Below are 16,283 nucleotides of genomic sequence, written 5' to 3' on the forward strand. Positions count from 1 at the left end.
GCCACTTCGGCGAGGCACGAAGTTGTTGCAGCTGCCTTGGTCCTCCAGTGTTCAATGTGTTTGGTGTCTCGCTTCTTTCTATTTTGTTGCTGCATGACATTAGTTGTGAGCACATAAAAAATAAATAAATTTTACACACGTCATTGGTTTTTATTACTGCAGCAAATGGGAAAAGGCGCAAAAATGATTTAGCTCAACCGGGCATTCTTCGAAATTGAACAAGGCAAATGCCCAGAACCCGTGGCATTCAATCAAGTTGAGGAAACTGCTGGATTTTAATTAGAGTGAAGAGTACCTTGAGCGGAAAAAGTTGGCAACTTGAGCTGAACTTTTTGGTAATCGCATTGCATACACGCACTCAACTTTGCCAGAATCTTTTCTCCTTCAGCGAGTATATAAGATCCATTCAATACCCACCTATATACATTTTCGGCAACGAATTATTGACAATTGCAATTCAATTTCACACACAATTTGGCCAAAAAATGTCGTTACGCCGGAAATGGCGTAAAAACTTTTCTGGAAGCTTTGCAACTGGAGCTGCAGTTGAAAAGTTTTCGCTTCGTGCAGTCGGAAAATCTCTTAACGCCCCCACCTCCCCCTCCCCCATGGAAATGGTATTCAGTGCGACACCCGAAAAAGGAGTAAATAAATTTCAGTAAATATTTGTGCGTCTGTTTGGCCGTGCTATTTGGATGTCTGCGTGTGATTGAATGTGCCCCTGATTGAGATTCGAATGGTTCGAATGGAGATGTCTGCAGGGCTCGAACTCGCAGCAAGATTCTGTTTTTGGCTTGTCGATTTGAAAGAATGACTGACACACTTTATCAGTTGCTGATAAATACGTTCTCTTAGTTGTATTTTGCCAAACATCGTTTCCTGATATTCCATCAACAAATATTTCCATTTGTTGCCAAAACATTGGATTTAATGGTCCAAATATGGATTCTCATACCTTGTTGAGCTCGGAATTGATAGCGCATTCGATTGGCATTCAAATCTAGTAATTGTAATTTTTTTGGTTTTTTCGCAATTTTTGATGATGTTACAAAGTATGCGAAAATTTGGCCAAAAATTATTTTAACAGAGCCGGTCAAAAAGTGATTTGCTTGGTTACTATTGGTAATTAGGAGTACAAAAATGTAATTCTTTTAACTTTCTGACCATTTTTAGCCAAATTATACCAAAAATACCAATCGTAAATATAGAAATTTTGGCGAAAATCGATTTTCTGTTTTTTTTGCTTAAATTATTATCAGTATTTTGATCACAACATTTGAAATAGTGGTCCAAATATGGAATGCCATACCTCGTTGAGTTCGTAATTTAATTTCCAATCGAACTGTGTTTTCAAAAAAAAATTCAATTTTTTTCATATTTTTTGCAATTTTTGATGATGTTACCCCTTACAAAAAATGCGAAAATTTGGCCAAAAATTATTTTAACAGAGTCGGTCAAACGGTGATATGGTTGGTTAGTATTGGTAATTAGGAGTACAAAAATGTAATTCTTTTAACTTTCTGACCATTTTTAGCCAAATTATACCAAATTTACAAATCGTAAATATTGAAATTTTGGCAAAAATAGTTTTTTTGTTTTTTTGCGTAAATTATTATCATTACTTTGATCACAGCATTCGAAATAGTGGTCCAAATATGGAATGGGATACCGTGTTGAATTCGTAATTAAATTTCCAATCAAACTGTGCTTTCAAAAAAAAATTCAAATTTTTTCACATTTTTTGCAATTTTTTATGAAAAATGCGAAAATTTTTAGCTATTAGGTTGTGATGATATTAATTTACAAATTGACCGGACACATTTATCTTGTTCCAAAAACTGAATGTTGTCTATTAAGAATTAATTTGTCTATAAAAATAAGATTCCTTAGATGCAATAAATCAATCCTCACTCCCCATCTTACAGTAAAATCAAGCTCCCTTTTGATAAGACTATGCCGAAAATACTTTCATTTCATATGCAGAACATTACTCCCCATTCCCAAGCATTTACTTAGACCAAAAAGTTGTTCCTCACCTTATAAATGCAGGTGGAACCCGCATCCTCAATTCCCACAACAACAAAAAACCAACATACGTAGGTGTTTCAGGTGTAGCGATTTCCGTTCAACATGCATAGGAAAAGTCAAATATGAAAACTGTCAGCAGGGCTGGAAATTTATGACTCTTTTAATACAATACCACCCTACATACTTCAAAAAACATTTACGGTCGCTCAAAAGTATGCTACAAATTTCATATTAATATGCAGCAAAGAAATAAGGGGGAGCCCCACGAAAAAAAAAATACTGAAAAACTTCAGCTACGAACATTTTTCACTCACAACGAATTATCGAAAGCGGCTCAAGTTTAACGAAAGAAAATTTACTACGTGATTTTACTGGCACACAGCAACTTTTGCATGTGGAATGTGTTTGCCATGTGAATGCGAGCCCACATATATCATTTTTAAAATGACAGTTTTATTGTCAAGCTCCGCTGAGTTTAGGGAATTTTTAGATTGGGCTCACTTTTGTTGCATTTTGTTTTTTAATGGAACTTTAAATAATTTATATTTAAAGGAAAGCTCTTAAATTTTTGTTGATATATAAAATTTTCTTCTTAATCTTTTGTAAACATTTTGAAAGAAATTTAACGCCAAAGAAGGTATCATATATATATTTCCTCCTTAGGGTTCTTTTCCTTTCAATTCCAACTGTGGACGTACTTTTACGTTCTGTGGAATAAGATGAGTCGAGTTAAAAGGATTTGTGATTGATTAAAAAAGTACGTTCTTTCGCCACCGAGACAGTTTTACAGTTTACGCAATATTTGCAGAGGAACCCCCTCACTTAACCACATCCCGGCATGCCGCTTGCCACTTGCAGTTAATTTAAGACTTTTCGCATAATTTCCGTTTGCTAGATAAACACGAGGAAACGAGACGGCCTGAGTGCGAGCAGGAAAGGGAGGGGGATAGTAGCGGCATTGCAATCGCCTTAAGAAGTTCGCTTAACAAATGTGCGAAACGTGACTTAAGCATGAATACAAAATTCCAAAGTGCATACAAAAGCACACATGAAAATCAGTGGGGTATTTTGGGGCGATAAAAGTGGGCGGGGGGTGGTGCACACACTTGGGGCCTTCGCAAAAACTTGTGAAATGCAAAGAAGGGGGTGGCAAAACGGATGGTAAAGAGGAATGGCTATGGGATAAATGTAATCCCTGCCTGCAAATATATTTGCAAAAATATATAATTTATTAAAAAACGTATAGCACCAGCCACGGGCCAGCAACAAGAACAAAAGCAGTAGCAGCTGCATTACACACCACCATATATGGTCTGCACCACCCATCTACTCCAGCCACCCAAAAAACCACCACCCACTTGCCGCCCCAGGCACACATGAGTAATATGCAAGCAGCGCCACTGTAAAGAGCATCCAAAACTGCTGCAGCATTGGAGCTGCTACAGTGGCCCCTCGGATATTTATTTATTTATGTATGAAATATTCAAAGACTCCTGCAATGCTACCTGTTTTACCAGATTTCATTGGAGCAAAGTATGCTTGGGTAATTTTTTACTTATTTAATATATTTATTTATTTTATATTTAGGTATTCAAAAGTAAATTTTCACCACTTCATAATATAAAAGTGTATGGTTTGTTACTTTCTTACATTTTTCCAGGTGCATTTAGTCACTTCGTTTACCGTTCTCCTTATAATTGGGAAAACGAAACCGAATGGTAAAGAAATACAGCTCCTTTTTACCTTATATAACTTGCTTTTTTTTACAAAGTATTCGCTTGGAAATCACAGTGTGCAGGCGCATTAGTATTAGTGGCAAGTTGTCCGGTGTTTAATAAGCTGCCATCTGGGAAAATCGGGAAAATACGGGAAACTGCTGAGAACATCGTTTGAAGGCAATAACAACATTTGCCATGCTCCATTGTTTTTTTGCTACTTAAATTGCAGTTCTCTGTTGGTGTTTCCGTTCTCCAACTTTTGCTATATCCTTGCCAAGGGTATAACAATTTTGATAAGAATTTGGAGGAGCAGAAGTGGCACTAAACTATAAAAAATACTTACATATTTCCCGGTCTTTTATATTTGATACATATTTTATGTTGCATATATTTTAAGCCAGCTTGAGTAGTTTCTAAGCCAGCGTGTTTTGTTATAACCTTCTGCTTAAGAACTTAAAGATCTATAAGGGTATTTCGATTTTCTGGTTGCGTTTATTTTTCTCTTTTTCTACGTTTTTTGTGCGTGGGTGGTGGCTGCATTTTCCCCCGAGCTACAGAAATAAAATCCACATTGATGAAGCTGCCGCTGATGAGGATGCTCATCCAAGAAATGAAGATGATGATGGTAAAAATGAAGCGCACTTTCTCCTCCTTCTGCTGCTGTTTCTCCCACTTTCTTCATCGCCTGCTTGCTTTTGCTGGCTTTCTTCTTTGCAATTCTCGCCTTGGGCTCCGTTTTCTTGCAGTGGAAAACTTCAAAGCAACTCATTTTGGTCGTCTGGCATTTTTACGCTGCATTGCTGTGAACTGAGATTATTAATTTTGATGTCTGCTTTCCATAATCGATGCATTTGCTTTTGTTGTTGCCGCTTGAAACACCCCATTCGCTTTTGTTGTAGCTAAATTCCTTTGAAATTCCAAGTTTTCGGCCCACGGCAAAGTTAATAAGTCAAGGCTGCCGTTTTTGATCGCCAGGCAGTTGTGTTTTTTAATTGCACAATAAAATTGCAATGAATAAGGACAGGGAATTTATTAAATGTATGTGTGCTTTTTAATATTTAATTCTGGTAGAGTTAGTTAGATCAAAGTTTTGATTAGTGTAGAAGAAAATTAGTTAAATAAACCCATTAATATTTTTTTATTAAAAATTTGGTCCCTGCCAATTTAATTGACTTTTTTCGTTTAAAAGCGTGTTTTACTTTCGCGTAAATTCGTGTCTGCAACTCAATTGTCCCCAATGCAATAAACTTTGACTACAGCAGCACTAAAGCCCAATATAAAAAAAGGATGTCGCCGGAAGTCTTGCAAAAATGTACATATACAAGCATAAACGTCCTCCTCTTTTTAAGTGTATAAAGGATGAGAGTACATACATATCTGTGCGGGTGGGAATCTGAAGTCCATTATCAAAGCGATAACAAAATGTTTAGTTTTCGTACCAGCTCAAAGTTTTTTCGGTGTAAACTTTTCGGGAAGTGCATATAAATTGAATGTAACTTTGCACTCATGTATGCAAACAGCGACACACACAGCCATACTTTTTCTGCATGTGTATTGGTGTGAGTGGGATATTTTTATACCAGTTGGAATGTTATAAAATATTTAATCCTTGACAAAATCAGTGAAGCCAGCTTATTTTATTTTATATTTGTATATATTTTAAAGTAGTGCAACTCTCAATACCAAGCTGTTCTTTCTAGTACTCAAAAACAATTTATTCTAACCAGAGACCATCATTTTCAATAAAGTCGCCTTCTCACTCTGGCCTGGGTGAGCTTTGCTTATATTCCACAGCAGAGTGCAAAAGATAGTGGGAGGGTGGTGCAGAGATGTCCTTTTTATCCTGCTCCCCATATTCTCCTATCCTTATGTCGATACTTTTGATATGCAAAAGATATGAAGGGACAGCTGTTTCCTGCTCCATTTGCTTGCCGAAAACTTTTACCAGGACCAAATGCATTTCCAACTTCAACTTGAAGTTAAACTTAAGGCATGGAGCTCCAAAGTGGGCGTGGCACAGCCTTTTATGTGGACTTTAAATGCTGAAGGAGTCGAAGAACGCATCGAAACTTGCATAAGGTTTGCGTGCGAAGTTGTTCAACTTACTTTATGGCTATTAGCATTTTTTAACTACTTTTAGGTATTTACGACATCCGAAAGGTGACCAGGTGCATTCCGTGGATAACTAGGTTAAACTTTTTTAGGAGGAAATATTGTAAATTGAATTTTACACGTTCTGATAGTATTTGGGAAACTTTAAGCCATATTTTCTTAGGGTTTTTAAAGTGACTTCCTTTCCACGGTAACATATCTCTCTCTTTACTATTTCTTCCAGTGCGTAACACCTTTGGTGCTCAAACGTAATTTATTTAGTCTACTTCACGCTCATAATACACATTCCCAGCGGAGGGAGGAGAAAGGGGGGCAGAAGGAGCTGGGTGACGTGGAGCATTCATGTCAGTCGCCAGGCTTAAGCCCCCCTTTTCCACGCCCCTGTCTACTTTTACTTGCAAGTGGCAAGTCGCTTGGAAAAATTATGTTGCACGTGATATGCTTCAGCAAATTCGCTACATGTAACGCGTAATGGTGGTGGTGGTGTAGGTGGAGGTGGGTGGGTAAAATGCTGGAAAAGGCTACGCTTTTTCCCGCCCAGCACTAAAGATGAGTTCCACTTGGAAATATAAATTGAAATCATCAACTGGCTTTGTGCGTTTTATCAACATTTTTACGTGCCGCGCTTCAAGTTTGCGTTAACGCTGCACTGAATCTGCCACTGTATCTGCCACTGTATCTGCCACTGAATCTGCTCACTTTTCCACCGCCGCCCACCCCCGCTTTTCACACTGAATCAGATTTTTCTCACTCTGTTTCTGGCTGCGTCAGTGGCAACTGCAAATTAAGCAATTTTCCAAAGGACTTTTGGCTGCTTTTTGGTTTCGCCAGCTTAATGTCTGACTGAGTGCGCGGTTTATTAAGATAAACGATGATGAACGGTGGCTCTGTTTTACCACCCCATCTCACCTTTGCCCGATGTCTGGGTTATGGTTATCCACCTGCAGCACAGCTCGGCTTGTTAATTGACTACTCAGCTCTCCGGTGAATCCCCATTTGCTCCCCCTCGACCACGCCCCCTGAATATAAGACAAAAGAGGCGGTCGAATGGCTGGCGAAATTGAAGCTGGAGCAGCTCATTCTATTAGGGCATTTGCATGCTTATCTCATTATCAGGGAACACAAGAGTTCCGGCTAAATGTTGGATTTACTTTGCAGATACCCTGTCATTGCGGCGAGTTATAAATTTTCTATACTTTTGTCGTAGTTATGTATAAAAATATTAAAGAAATAAATCTTTGTCATATTTATGTTTTAAAATCGTAAATAGAATTTACTTTATTATTTTTGTATACTGCACTTCCGAAATATTGTAAAGGATGTAGTCACGGATTTTTTGTGCGCTTCCAAAATGTTTTATAGTAGGCAAATAATGTGCTTAGGATTATATTTACCTTGTTTTAATTTTATTTAAATATTTGTAGTTACCCTTAACCCCTGACCAACATGATGTGCCAGTGAGGGCCTTGGATGTCCTGCAGTTTCCCGGCTACTTGGCTGTGTAACTTTTGCGCTTTTGTCGTGGTTTCCATTATCCTCTGCCGTTTGGCTTTTTGCTGCTTATAAGCCGCAACAACCCTTCCGTTTGGTGGGCCCACCTCAAAGCGAACTGCAACGGACACATTTGCCAATATTGACTGTACACAGGGGACCAACATCCAGCTGCTGCTCGGTTTATAGAATTTGCAACTGCCTCTTAGTTTTCCCCTTATTTCCGGCCCTGTCGGCCTATGCAAACAAAACGCCCTTGCTCTTTTTTACCACTCATTAGTGACAATTTTCTTGTAGTTGACATTTGCCACGCCCCTCCCCCCGCCCTACACATTTTGCGGTTGCAGGACAAAGTTTTTGTGTTTATACCGCCATCCTTGCCAGCGTCCTTTGGCCCCCTTAAAGTCAGACATTTAACGTCAGACAGGAGAAAACAAGCAAATAAAATCTGGATTTTTGTGGCATGAAAATGACGCCACATAGGTAGTGGCACAAAAAAAAAGAATAAGAGTAGAGGAATCGGTGCCGGTAGGACCTTAAATTTTTGATGGAAAACCAATTAATTGGAAAAATTAAAATCAAATATTTGCCAAAGCGCTTGAACAACACTTCACCGGAAACCTTAAAAAATTCTAAAAAAAAAAAAGAGCAATATACGGAATTGCACGGGAAAAAATAGTGTCCTTAATGTAATTTAATAAATAAATGGCTAAAAGTTTAATTTACTAAGCATAAGTTACGCTCGGAACACACATATTTATTATTCCTCGTATTTTTTGGTAAATTGTTCTGGAGACTTGGTTTTGTTAGAGTGTTTAACAAAAAATATAGCTGAGCTGGTTGCTCTCTTTTTCCACGTCGGATCTAAGCGTCGTCCTTCATTTATCCTTTCTCCAGTACGAGTGTGTGAGTGCGAGGGGAAGGAGTTGCAGGAGGGGCAGGAACCCTCAATCAGCGCATGTTGGCGCCCACAAACTCACGTGCAAACACTTTACGACAGGAACTCTCAAAGGAGCAGGAGAACTGAGGTAAAGTTAAAGGGGCATACACATCCACATCCACAACCACATTCACATGCACATCCACTTCCACATTCACCTCATGCTCATCCTCGTTCGGAGGAAAGCTGCTCTCGTTTTGAAGTGCAATTTAGCACAGCCACAGATTTTGCCGCCCTGTCCGCCCTTCAGATGCTCTCCAAGTATGCGGTAATTAATGCAATGAGGGCGGGTTGGAGGCTGATGGCTGAGTGGGTGGGGCCATAGTTACGCTAGGTAACTTTCGGAAGGTGCTGGCCATGTCTGAGGTATTGGCCAGGTTGTGCTGGATATGGGGAAGGGATAACTGATCCTTTAAGCTTCCACCCAGGAGGCCAAAAGTACGATGATTATTTCTTATTAATTAGCTATTATTAGCGGGCATTGGCTTTACTTTTATACAACATTTCTTGAATTTTATGTAATTATTTACGTGTTTCTTGAGAATATAAAGTTCTTTTCTCTAAAATTTTGAGTTTATAATTTTGAATCCTCTTATTCTCTTTTACAACTTTGTGGGTCATTAACGTGCAGCACGGTTCAATGCGCTCCATAAACTGTTGCCACCGAAAATTGTAGTTAAAGAAAGCAGAAGAAATCTTTAAGGTTCCCTGGCCCGCCAAATGACATAAACAAACACACAATTTGCGCCACTTAGCAGCAAATGGACGAGGCCATTAATAATTCCATTTTTTCGTAAGGTCAACCGCAAAAAAGTCAAGGGGCGACGCAAAAACAAAGCCAAAAACCGCCCAGATAATAAGGAAATATGACTTAAGGCGGACCGCAAGATGCTGCGACCTCAAAGGGGGTGGTCTTGGGTGGTTGGGGCTTTTGAGAGGAGGGTAGGAACATACACTAGTGAACATTGCAAGACGGTCTTGTAAAACAAGCCAGCAACAAGAACAACAGAACACAAAACAATAAATTGAGCGGGGAGAAAGCCACGAAGTATGGGGCTCTCATAAACAATGTAATAATAAGGCCAACATTGTGCGAGAACTTGGCTTCGACTTGAGCTACAGAAAGTGGTTTTCCCTGACTTGCCTTCACTCGAATAAATCATGCTTAAAGCCCGGGGATTCCCCTAATTGCTGGCCATTAGAAAAATGTTAATTGTCATTAAACGCGGATGCCCAGCCATTTTCCCAAGGAATAACCATTAGGGCGAGAAGGCATTAATAAACCCAATCGGAAATGAGACGGATATTGATGAACCGTGTAATAAAATTAACACTTTTCCTTCTCTCTTTTTTTTGTCTAGTTAAACAACTTCGATTTGCAGCGGAACAATTCCAATTCGAATTCAATTACGTTCGTTGAAATATTTTTCCATTTTCATTCAACAATCGGTTTTTTTCTATGCTCACTCAGTATGACAGGATAATAAGCTGGTTGAACTGTCATGAACATTTTTAATTAAATTCAATATCCAAGATCTGTGTCCTCCCGCTCTTTTGTTTGTCTTTCTAGCGTGAGCGGCACGAAAATGGAATATGAAATATGAATGCAAATATGCAAAATTGCATAGGTTGTGGGGTGATGTAAAAAGATTGGTCAAACTTTTTCATTTTCAAATAAAAGCTTACATATAGAAGCAAATGAAGTGTACATAGCGATGACAGCCCTCGAAAGTGTTTAAGATGGTTCAAGTTTTATTTAAGATACCAGTTCCTTTAACAATTTGCTGAGACAGCTGATACAGGTATTTCGTATAAAGTTTTTGAACATATGAAGACGTTTATGGTTCAGAAAAGTCGGTTCCAAACAGGTTGTTACAAACTAAGGCAGCTAGTTTGGCGCGTGCACTTTTCTTGGACTTCCCATTAGCCTCAAACTCGCAGTCGTCCACAGAGATGCCCATGCTGAAGGTTTGATTCGGTGCTTCGCCAGTGGAACCCAAGAAGTTGTAGACGCACTTGGGGCGCATACGGTTGAGAACCACGCAAGGATGCAAATGCTTCCATGATTTGGGCAACTCCTTGGCTGATAACAAAGTTTTTGGTTCGATGGCAAGCTGCAGCCTAGTCTGCATTTCATTATACAGAGCTGCAACATCAATATCTTCCCCTTTCCATTGCTCTAATAGTTTGTGTATGGCATAAGAGGGCAGCTTTACAAGTAGATCATCCGCATCGCTACCCGATTTTCCTTCTGGCTTGGCCAATTGAGCCTTCATTTTGGCCATAAAGATGTCCTGCAGTGCCTTCTCGCCGGCGGCAATCCTTGCTGAGTTTACTGAAGAGCCCGTCGCAAAGTATTCAATTGAGTTAACCACAATGTGAGCCACAATCTGTCCCTGGTGGTCCCGTTTTGGGTTCATCATGTCGATTTTCACGCCCTTTAACTCATTAAGAATCATAAGGGCATCCTTGGGGATCAGGACTTTGAGCAACTGGCTTTCAAAGCGATGGCGTTTCGAAATGTTGTTCTTGCTCCTTTTCTTCTTACGGTTGCTGGTTTTCATGGAAACGTTCTCAGAGGAATCCAACTGCGAATCCTCATCAGTGATCTTGAGGTACGAATCCTCTTCACCCACTTTTACTTGGACATCCAAAGCCACGACGGATGTATCACTGGCAGCCTCTGGTTCTGTGGATATATCAGAACTCGAGACGGCATTATCTATTGGCTCAGAAGAAGCAGTTTCTAGAACTATTAGGTCTTTCATAGTTTGCTCCTCAGGGCTATTGTTATTCTCATCCATTGCAGAAGTTTTATTAGAATCATCTAGAACGGAAGTGGTATATTAATGCATGTTTATTTTAAATATAAAATTATAAATGCAATATCTCAGTCTACAAATTGCTAGTCATGCTGCTCTTATTATTTTTTTATATGTGTCTTGTCAAAGTGGCTACACCTACCGGAGAGCGGAACAACTACAGCGGGTGCATCTTCTTTGGCGGACGGATTGGTGATCAATGCATCCTTCGCCTCCTCGCCTTCCACTTCTACCACATTTTGCTGCACCAAGGGTGCATCTTCTTTGGCGGACGGATTGGTGATCATTGCATCCTTCGCCTCCTCGCCTTCCACTTTTACCACACTTTGCTGCACCAAAGGTTTGTTGCTTGCAGTAAGACTTTCCATTATTAATAAGACAAATAAACTTTGCTTCTGCCAAATATTTGTAATGTCACGAAAGACTTTCTAAACTAGAGAGACCGTAGCTCAGTAAAACTATTAAGGATTTAGAATCGATACTCCTAAGGCATTAGGAAATTTTTCCAACACTACTTATATATATTTTTGTAATTGTATAGATCTACATTAGGAACCATATCAATTTTTTTAAAATAACAATTTCAAGCTCATTTATTAAACATAAAATAACGAAATATTGAACATGGGAACGAGTATTAAAAACTTAATGATCTTTTAAAATATTGTATGTATCAACTTCCGGTTAGCACTTAAAGTATCGAGCTTTTCAGGTAACTTTTGGATAGACTTTAAGATATACTATTTGACTGGTATCTGTTATATGAATTGATCAATTAGTTGATATAGAAACTAATATATTTATAAGGAAAAAACTGCATGAGCTTGGGAAAAATGTTTACTCCTCATAAGGAGACTTGACCCGTTCTTTGCTTTAAAAATTAATCGCCCTCAACAGCAATTCTGAGTTAAGGTTAAGCTTTATATTGCAAGGCATTTTGCTTTACTTTTGTTGTGAACAATTCCATCAACTGCGGAAATTGTACACTTCAAATGGCGAAGCAGATCGATGGATACCAACCCTTTCCCCTTCGCAGGACCCCAACCTTATCGCATTTCATGGAACCAACACTCGATGGACTCGCAATTCGCTTGGCTTTGTGGAGTGGGGATAAAATAGTTGGCGTGGCCATAATTGCTAAGCGTCTATATAGTTGCCCTTGGTGTATTAGGGTCCACAACAAGTTGGGCTGCACTTTTAGTTTTCATTTTCGGTTTTGTGTTCGTGCACTTGCCAAAGGCCAAAAGTCGAGAGTCGGCAACGTGTTGGGTCTACCACAAAAACAAGAGCTCGGCCCCGAAAACACGGTGGGAAATGCAGCTTAAATGGAAGCGTTAAAATATTGCCAACATTTCCGCGCCTTCCAAGGAGCGAGAAAACCAAAAATAAAATGTAATGGACGTGGACAGGGGAAACAAGTTAGGACGGCCGACTCTGGACCAAGAGCAGCTGATTCTGGCTAAAGCTTTTACACTGGCGACTTGAAGCGGAAATTATGTAAATTTAAGTGTTGGCCGCTGCCATTCCGCCCATCGCCCATTTTTGAGCAATGAAAACATGAAAGCAAAAATCCAAACGAAAAAAAAATCTAAAATAAAAAGAGGAACGCTGAAAAGATGCCAACAAATAACCAATAAAAAGCAACAAGCAACGAGCAACGAGCCAGTTGGGGGCGAAAGAAAAACAGCATAAAGTTGTGCTTGGGAAAATTCCCACATTTGGTTTTCGAGTTCAGTTTTCCCTTGTTTTTCCAGATCCTGGGCCCCGGCAACAAAGTTTTTCGTAATTGTTTTTGCATTTTGCGGCGCACACATTCGATGGGCGGAGTGGCAGAGCGGGGCCCAAATGTGTCCTTTGGTGTATTAAAAAGTTTGCGCATTTTTCTTTTTATTTTAGTTTCCATTTTTTTTTTTTTTTTTTGGAGGGCGAGGAGCTGGCCAAAACATTTTCGCTGCCGTTTGGGTCCTGGTCCATTGCCCATTAACATTTTATATGCAATTATGATTATTTTACCATTGTGCATTTGCGGTAATCTTTGGGGAGCAAACGTTGGAAGTTGAGTTGGCCGCTCAAACGGAGAATTTTATGGGCTTCAAGCTGGACAGACTGGACTTGGTGGGGAATTCAACGTAAGGCGCCATCAAAATGTGGGGAAGCCTAAAAAATAATTGCTGTAGTGAGCGACTTTGGGCAGGAACTGTAATTGCAGTGTAGCCACATGTTGCAGAACGCTTATTGAAAAGGTGGCCATAAAAGTCCAATAATTATTTTATATATTTTCAATACCCTTGCAAAGGTTGTTTTGTGCCATTAGCTAGGCACAATAGACTTAAATTATACACTAACTTAATATATAACATAGCTTGCAAATGGCCCTTTATTTGTGTGTTTTAATTGTTGTTAAATATTATTTTATTCCAGGTTCGGTGATAACATAAAAGATCCTGCACTGTCTTTATGATCCCTCCTCCGTTGGAGTCCTTTGCCGCCCAAGTTACATATGCAGAAGGACCTACCTGAGTGACTGCAACCAGCAGCCATTCTGTGGTCATTAGCCCAAACCAAACTTGACTTCTACTCCGGCCCGAGATTTTCTGCAGAATTTGCAAAAAAAAGGGCACTACGAGTAGTAGCAGATGAGCAGAGAATGTGAAGGGGGTAAAAATATATCCACAAAATGCGACGGCGACACAAATCTTCTTTATTGCTTGCTACGTTTTGCATGCACAGCTCCAGTCACACTGAGAAAAAATTATATTTTATTCCATTATTCTTAGGAATATTTTCCACTTGGAAATATTCTTGAGACTCCAGACTTCGAAGGAACTCCATATAAACTAACATTTATTTTCTTTTTCCATCTTCTATAATATGAGTTATCTAATTTTTGTAGCATTTCCGCTCAGTGTCTTTGTGCAGCGAGTGTGAGGCAGGACCTCTGTCTGAGGTTGGACTTTGACAAGAGGACATTAGGCTGGGTCCTGGGTCCAAACAACTAATGGCCTTTCGAGGGCATGGGCATTTTCCCCAGTCACAGGTGCTCAGGCTTACCTTCAGCCAGGTTGTTTTAAATTAAAAATCTATACGAAACGCAAAAATACACAGAACACAAGCGAGCAACATGCTAAATATTCTTAGCATGCTTGTCCTGAATTTTTGTGATTTATGCTTGGGTTCCATTCAATAATTTTATTGGTTTTGTTCGAGTTTTGGCGCTGATGCTGCTGGAATATTGCTCATACGCCGCATTGCCCGCCCATGTGCAGAGCACAGTGTCCGCATGAGCGGACATTCTCTAATGTTGACTTGATTATCAACACTCGCTGCACATCTTGCATGCTCGCAACTCGCAACTCGCATCTGTATCTGATGCAGCATGTTGCAGCTGGCAGTTGACAGCTGATGATGTTGCATATTTCCCACTGCTGGTCGGTGGGTCCAACGCTCGTCTATTACCATGACCGGGCTAATTATGCTAAGCTGACAGTGAAACTAGAACTGATTCGGTATTTCTTTGCTAGAGCGTAAATTTAAAGATCAGAAACTTGTAATTACAGATAATATTCCTATAAAAATGTTAGTCATTAATCAATTTAATTCGCTTGACTAAAGTTGCAATAAGAAATTAAAGTGGCTTAGTGTATGAAATTAGCAGAATTCGATATATTTAAGCGCCTTGTAAAAATCCCTAGCTGTCGATGCTGCCTGGCCCTGCTCACACGTGCCTCTTCAGCTGCACTTATGATAATTTTGAAGTATTTTTCGGGGGCCCTCCTGCAGCACTTACCTTATCAGCTGGCACAGGCTGGGAACTGAATGGAAGAGCTGGTAACTGGTAACTGGAAACGGGAGGCTGCACTATCAGGTAGCTGGGGCAACTCGGTGCAGCCAAGTGGTAAAAAGTATTCACATTAATTCAAGCAAAAATAAATTATAAAGGCAAAAGGGCCTGAACGCCCCCTCGTTGTCGGCGACTTTTCGCTGCGTTGTGCATTTTATGACGTTTAATGTGTTTCTGCTGTCAGCGGCAGAAGTTGCAGTTGCTGCCAGCGTCGACGTAGATGCAACTTTTAACTCTTTCTTTTTTTTTTTTTTTTTGTTTTGTGTGCTGCCGCGTTGAGTGCATTTTGTTGATTTATAATAAAATAATGTAAAAATATTACACAATAATGAATGCGCCGCGACGCCCTTGCTCGCTTACTCTCATCGGCTCTGTCTCTTTTCTTGTCCTTCTTTTTTTGGGATGATATATGAAACAAGGAAATGCTGGAGGTGGAAAAAAGTTGCAGCCAAGAATATGAAATATGCGAGAAATAAAACTTTTAACTAAAATTATATATGTATGTTGGCCCAGCACGCATACACACATCCACTTACATGTGTCGCTGATGGTAGATGTGTGTGTTTGTATTTGTCATGTTGTTTACTTCACTTCTTGGCCATTTTTCTTTCTTGCGAAACTACACGATGTATTTTAGCGGTTTGTTGGACTACAATACCCTAATATTACAATGATATAACATCATCTTATTGGCAATAATGGCATTCTTAATATTAATTTGGGAAAAGCCTAAACGAAATACTAAGTAAAGTTCCATTCATTTATCTTATGCATACGCAAACTCTAAATTTTGCGAAAACAAATTTAAGAGCAGGACATTCTGCTGTAGTTGGTCATAAATTTTAAAATATTTGTATTCATAATTATAATTATGTTTGTACTCCATATCCATAACTTCCTTGGCATTGTAGCATCAATTCCACAAGTCCTTTCGGTTTAGAGTATCTGGCAACTTTACCCACAACGACCACCAACTTTCCCGCACTCAAAGTCAACACACACAGCTCACATTTTGATGCGCTTCGAGATCGAGGCGTCCTTGCAACTTTATCGCGCCAGAAATTGCATCATATTTCACGGACCTCAGCGTGACAACCGAATATATATATGTTTATAAGTAATACCTCTACCTACTGCATAGCAAACAGTATAGGAATGGGGGAAAAAACGCTCGCATAAAGTTCGAGAAAGGTAACTTTACTTACCAGCCACCGTGAGGGGCCAACTAAGATGTCTGTCAGCGCGAAAGGAGGCGAACAAGCTGGGGAGCAAAAGTTGTCAAAAGTTCCACGCCACACGGCGTATGAGTAATGCCAGACAAGAGTGGGATA

The 16,283-nt window shown here is 39.6% G+C and overlaps 1 protein-coding gene across 1 annotated transcript; it reads right to left on the bottom strand.

Annotated features, from left to right (window-relative positions):
* Positions 1-10,023: 10,023 nt before the first annotated feature.
* LOC6533062 (double-stranded RNA-specific editase 1) lies at positions 10,024-11,558 on the bottom strand. Its single transcript, XM_002093758.4, has 2 exons — positions 11,254-11,558; positions 10,024-11,116 (listed from the first exon to the last, which is right to left on the bottom strand). The coding sequence occupies exons 1-2, from the start codon at positions 11,477-11,479 to the stop codon at positions 10,128-10,130; spliced, it is 1,215 nt and encodes a 404-aa protein (XP_002093794.1). The 5' UTR covers positions 11,480-11,558; the 3' UTR covers positions 10,024-10,127.
* Between the last annotated feature and the right edge of the window lie 4,725 nt (positions 11,559-16,283).

This window comes from Drosophila yakuba, chromosome 3L (assembly GCF_016746365.2).
Source record: "Drosophila yakuba strain Tai18E2 chromosome 3L, Prin_Dyak_Tai18E2_2.1, whole genome shotgun sequence".
NCBI classification, from domain to species: domain Eukaryota; kingdom Metazoa; phylum Arthropoda; class Insecta; order Diptera; family Drosophilidae; genus Drosophila; species Drosophila yakuba.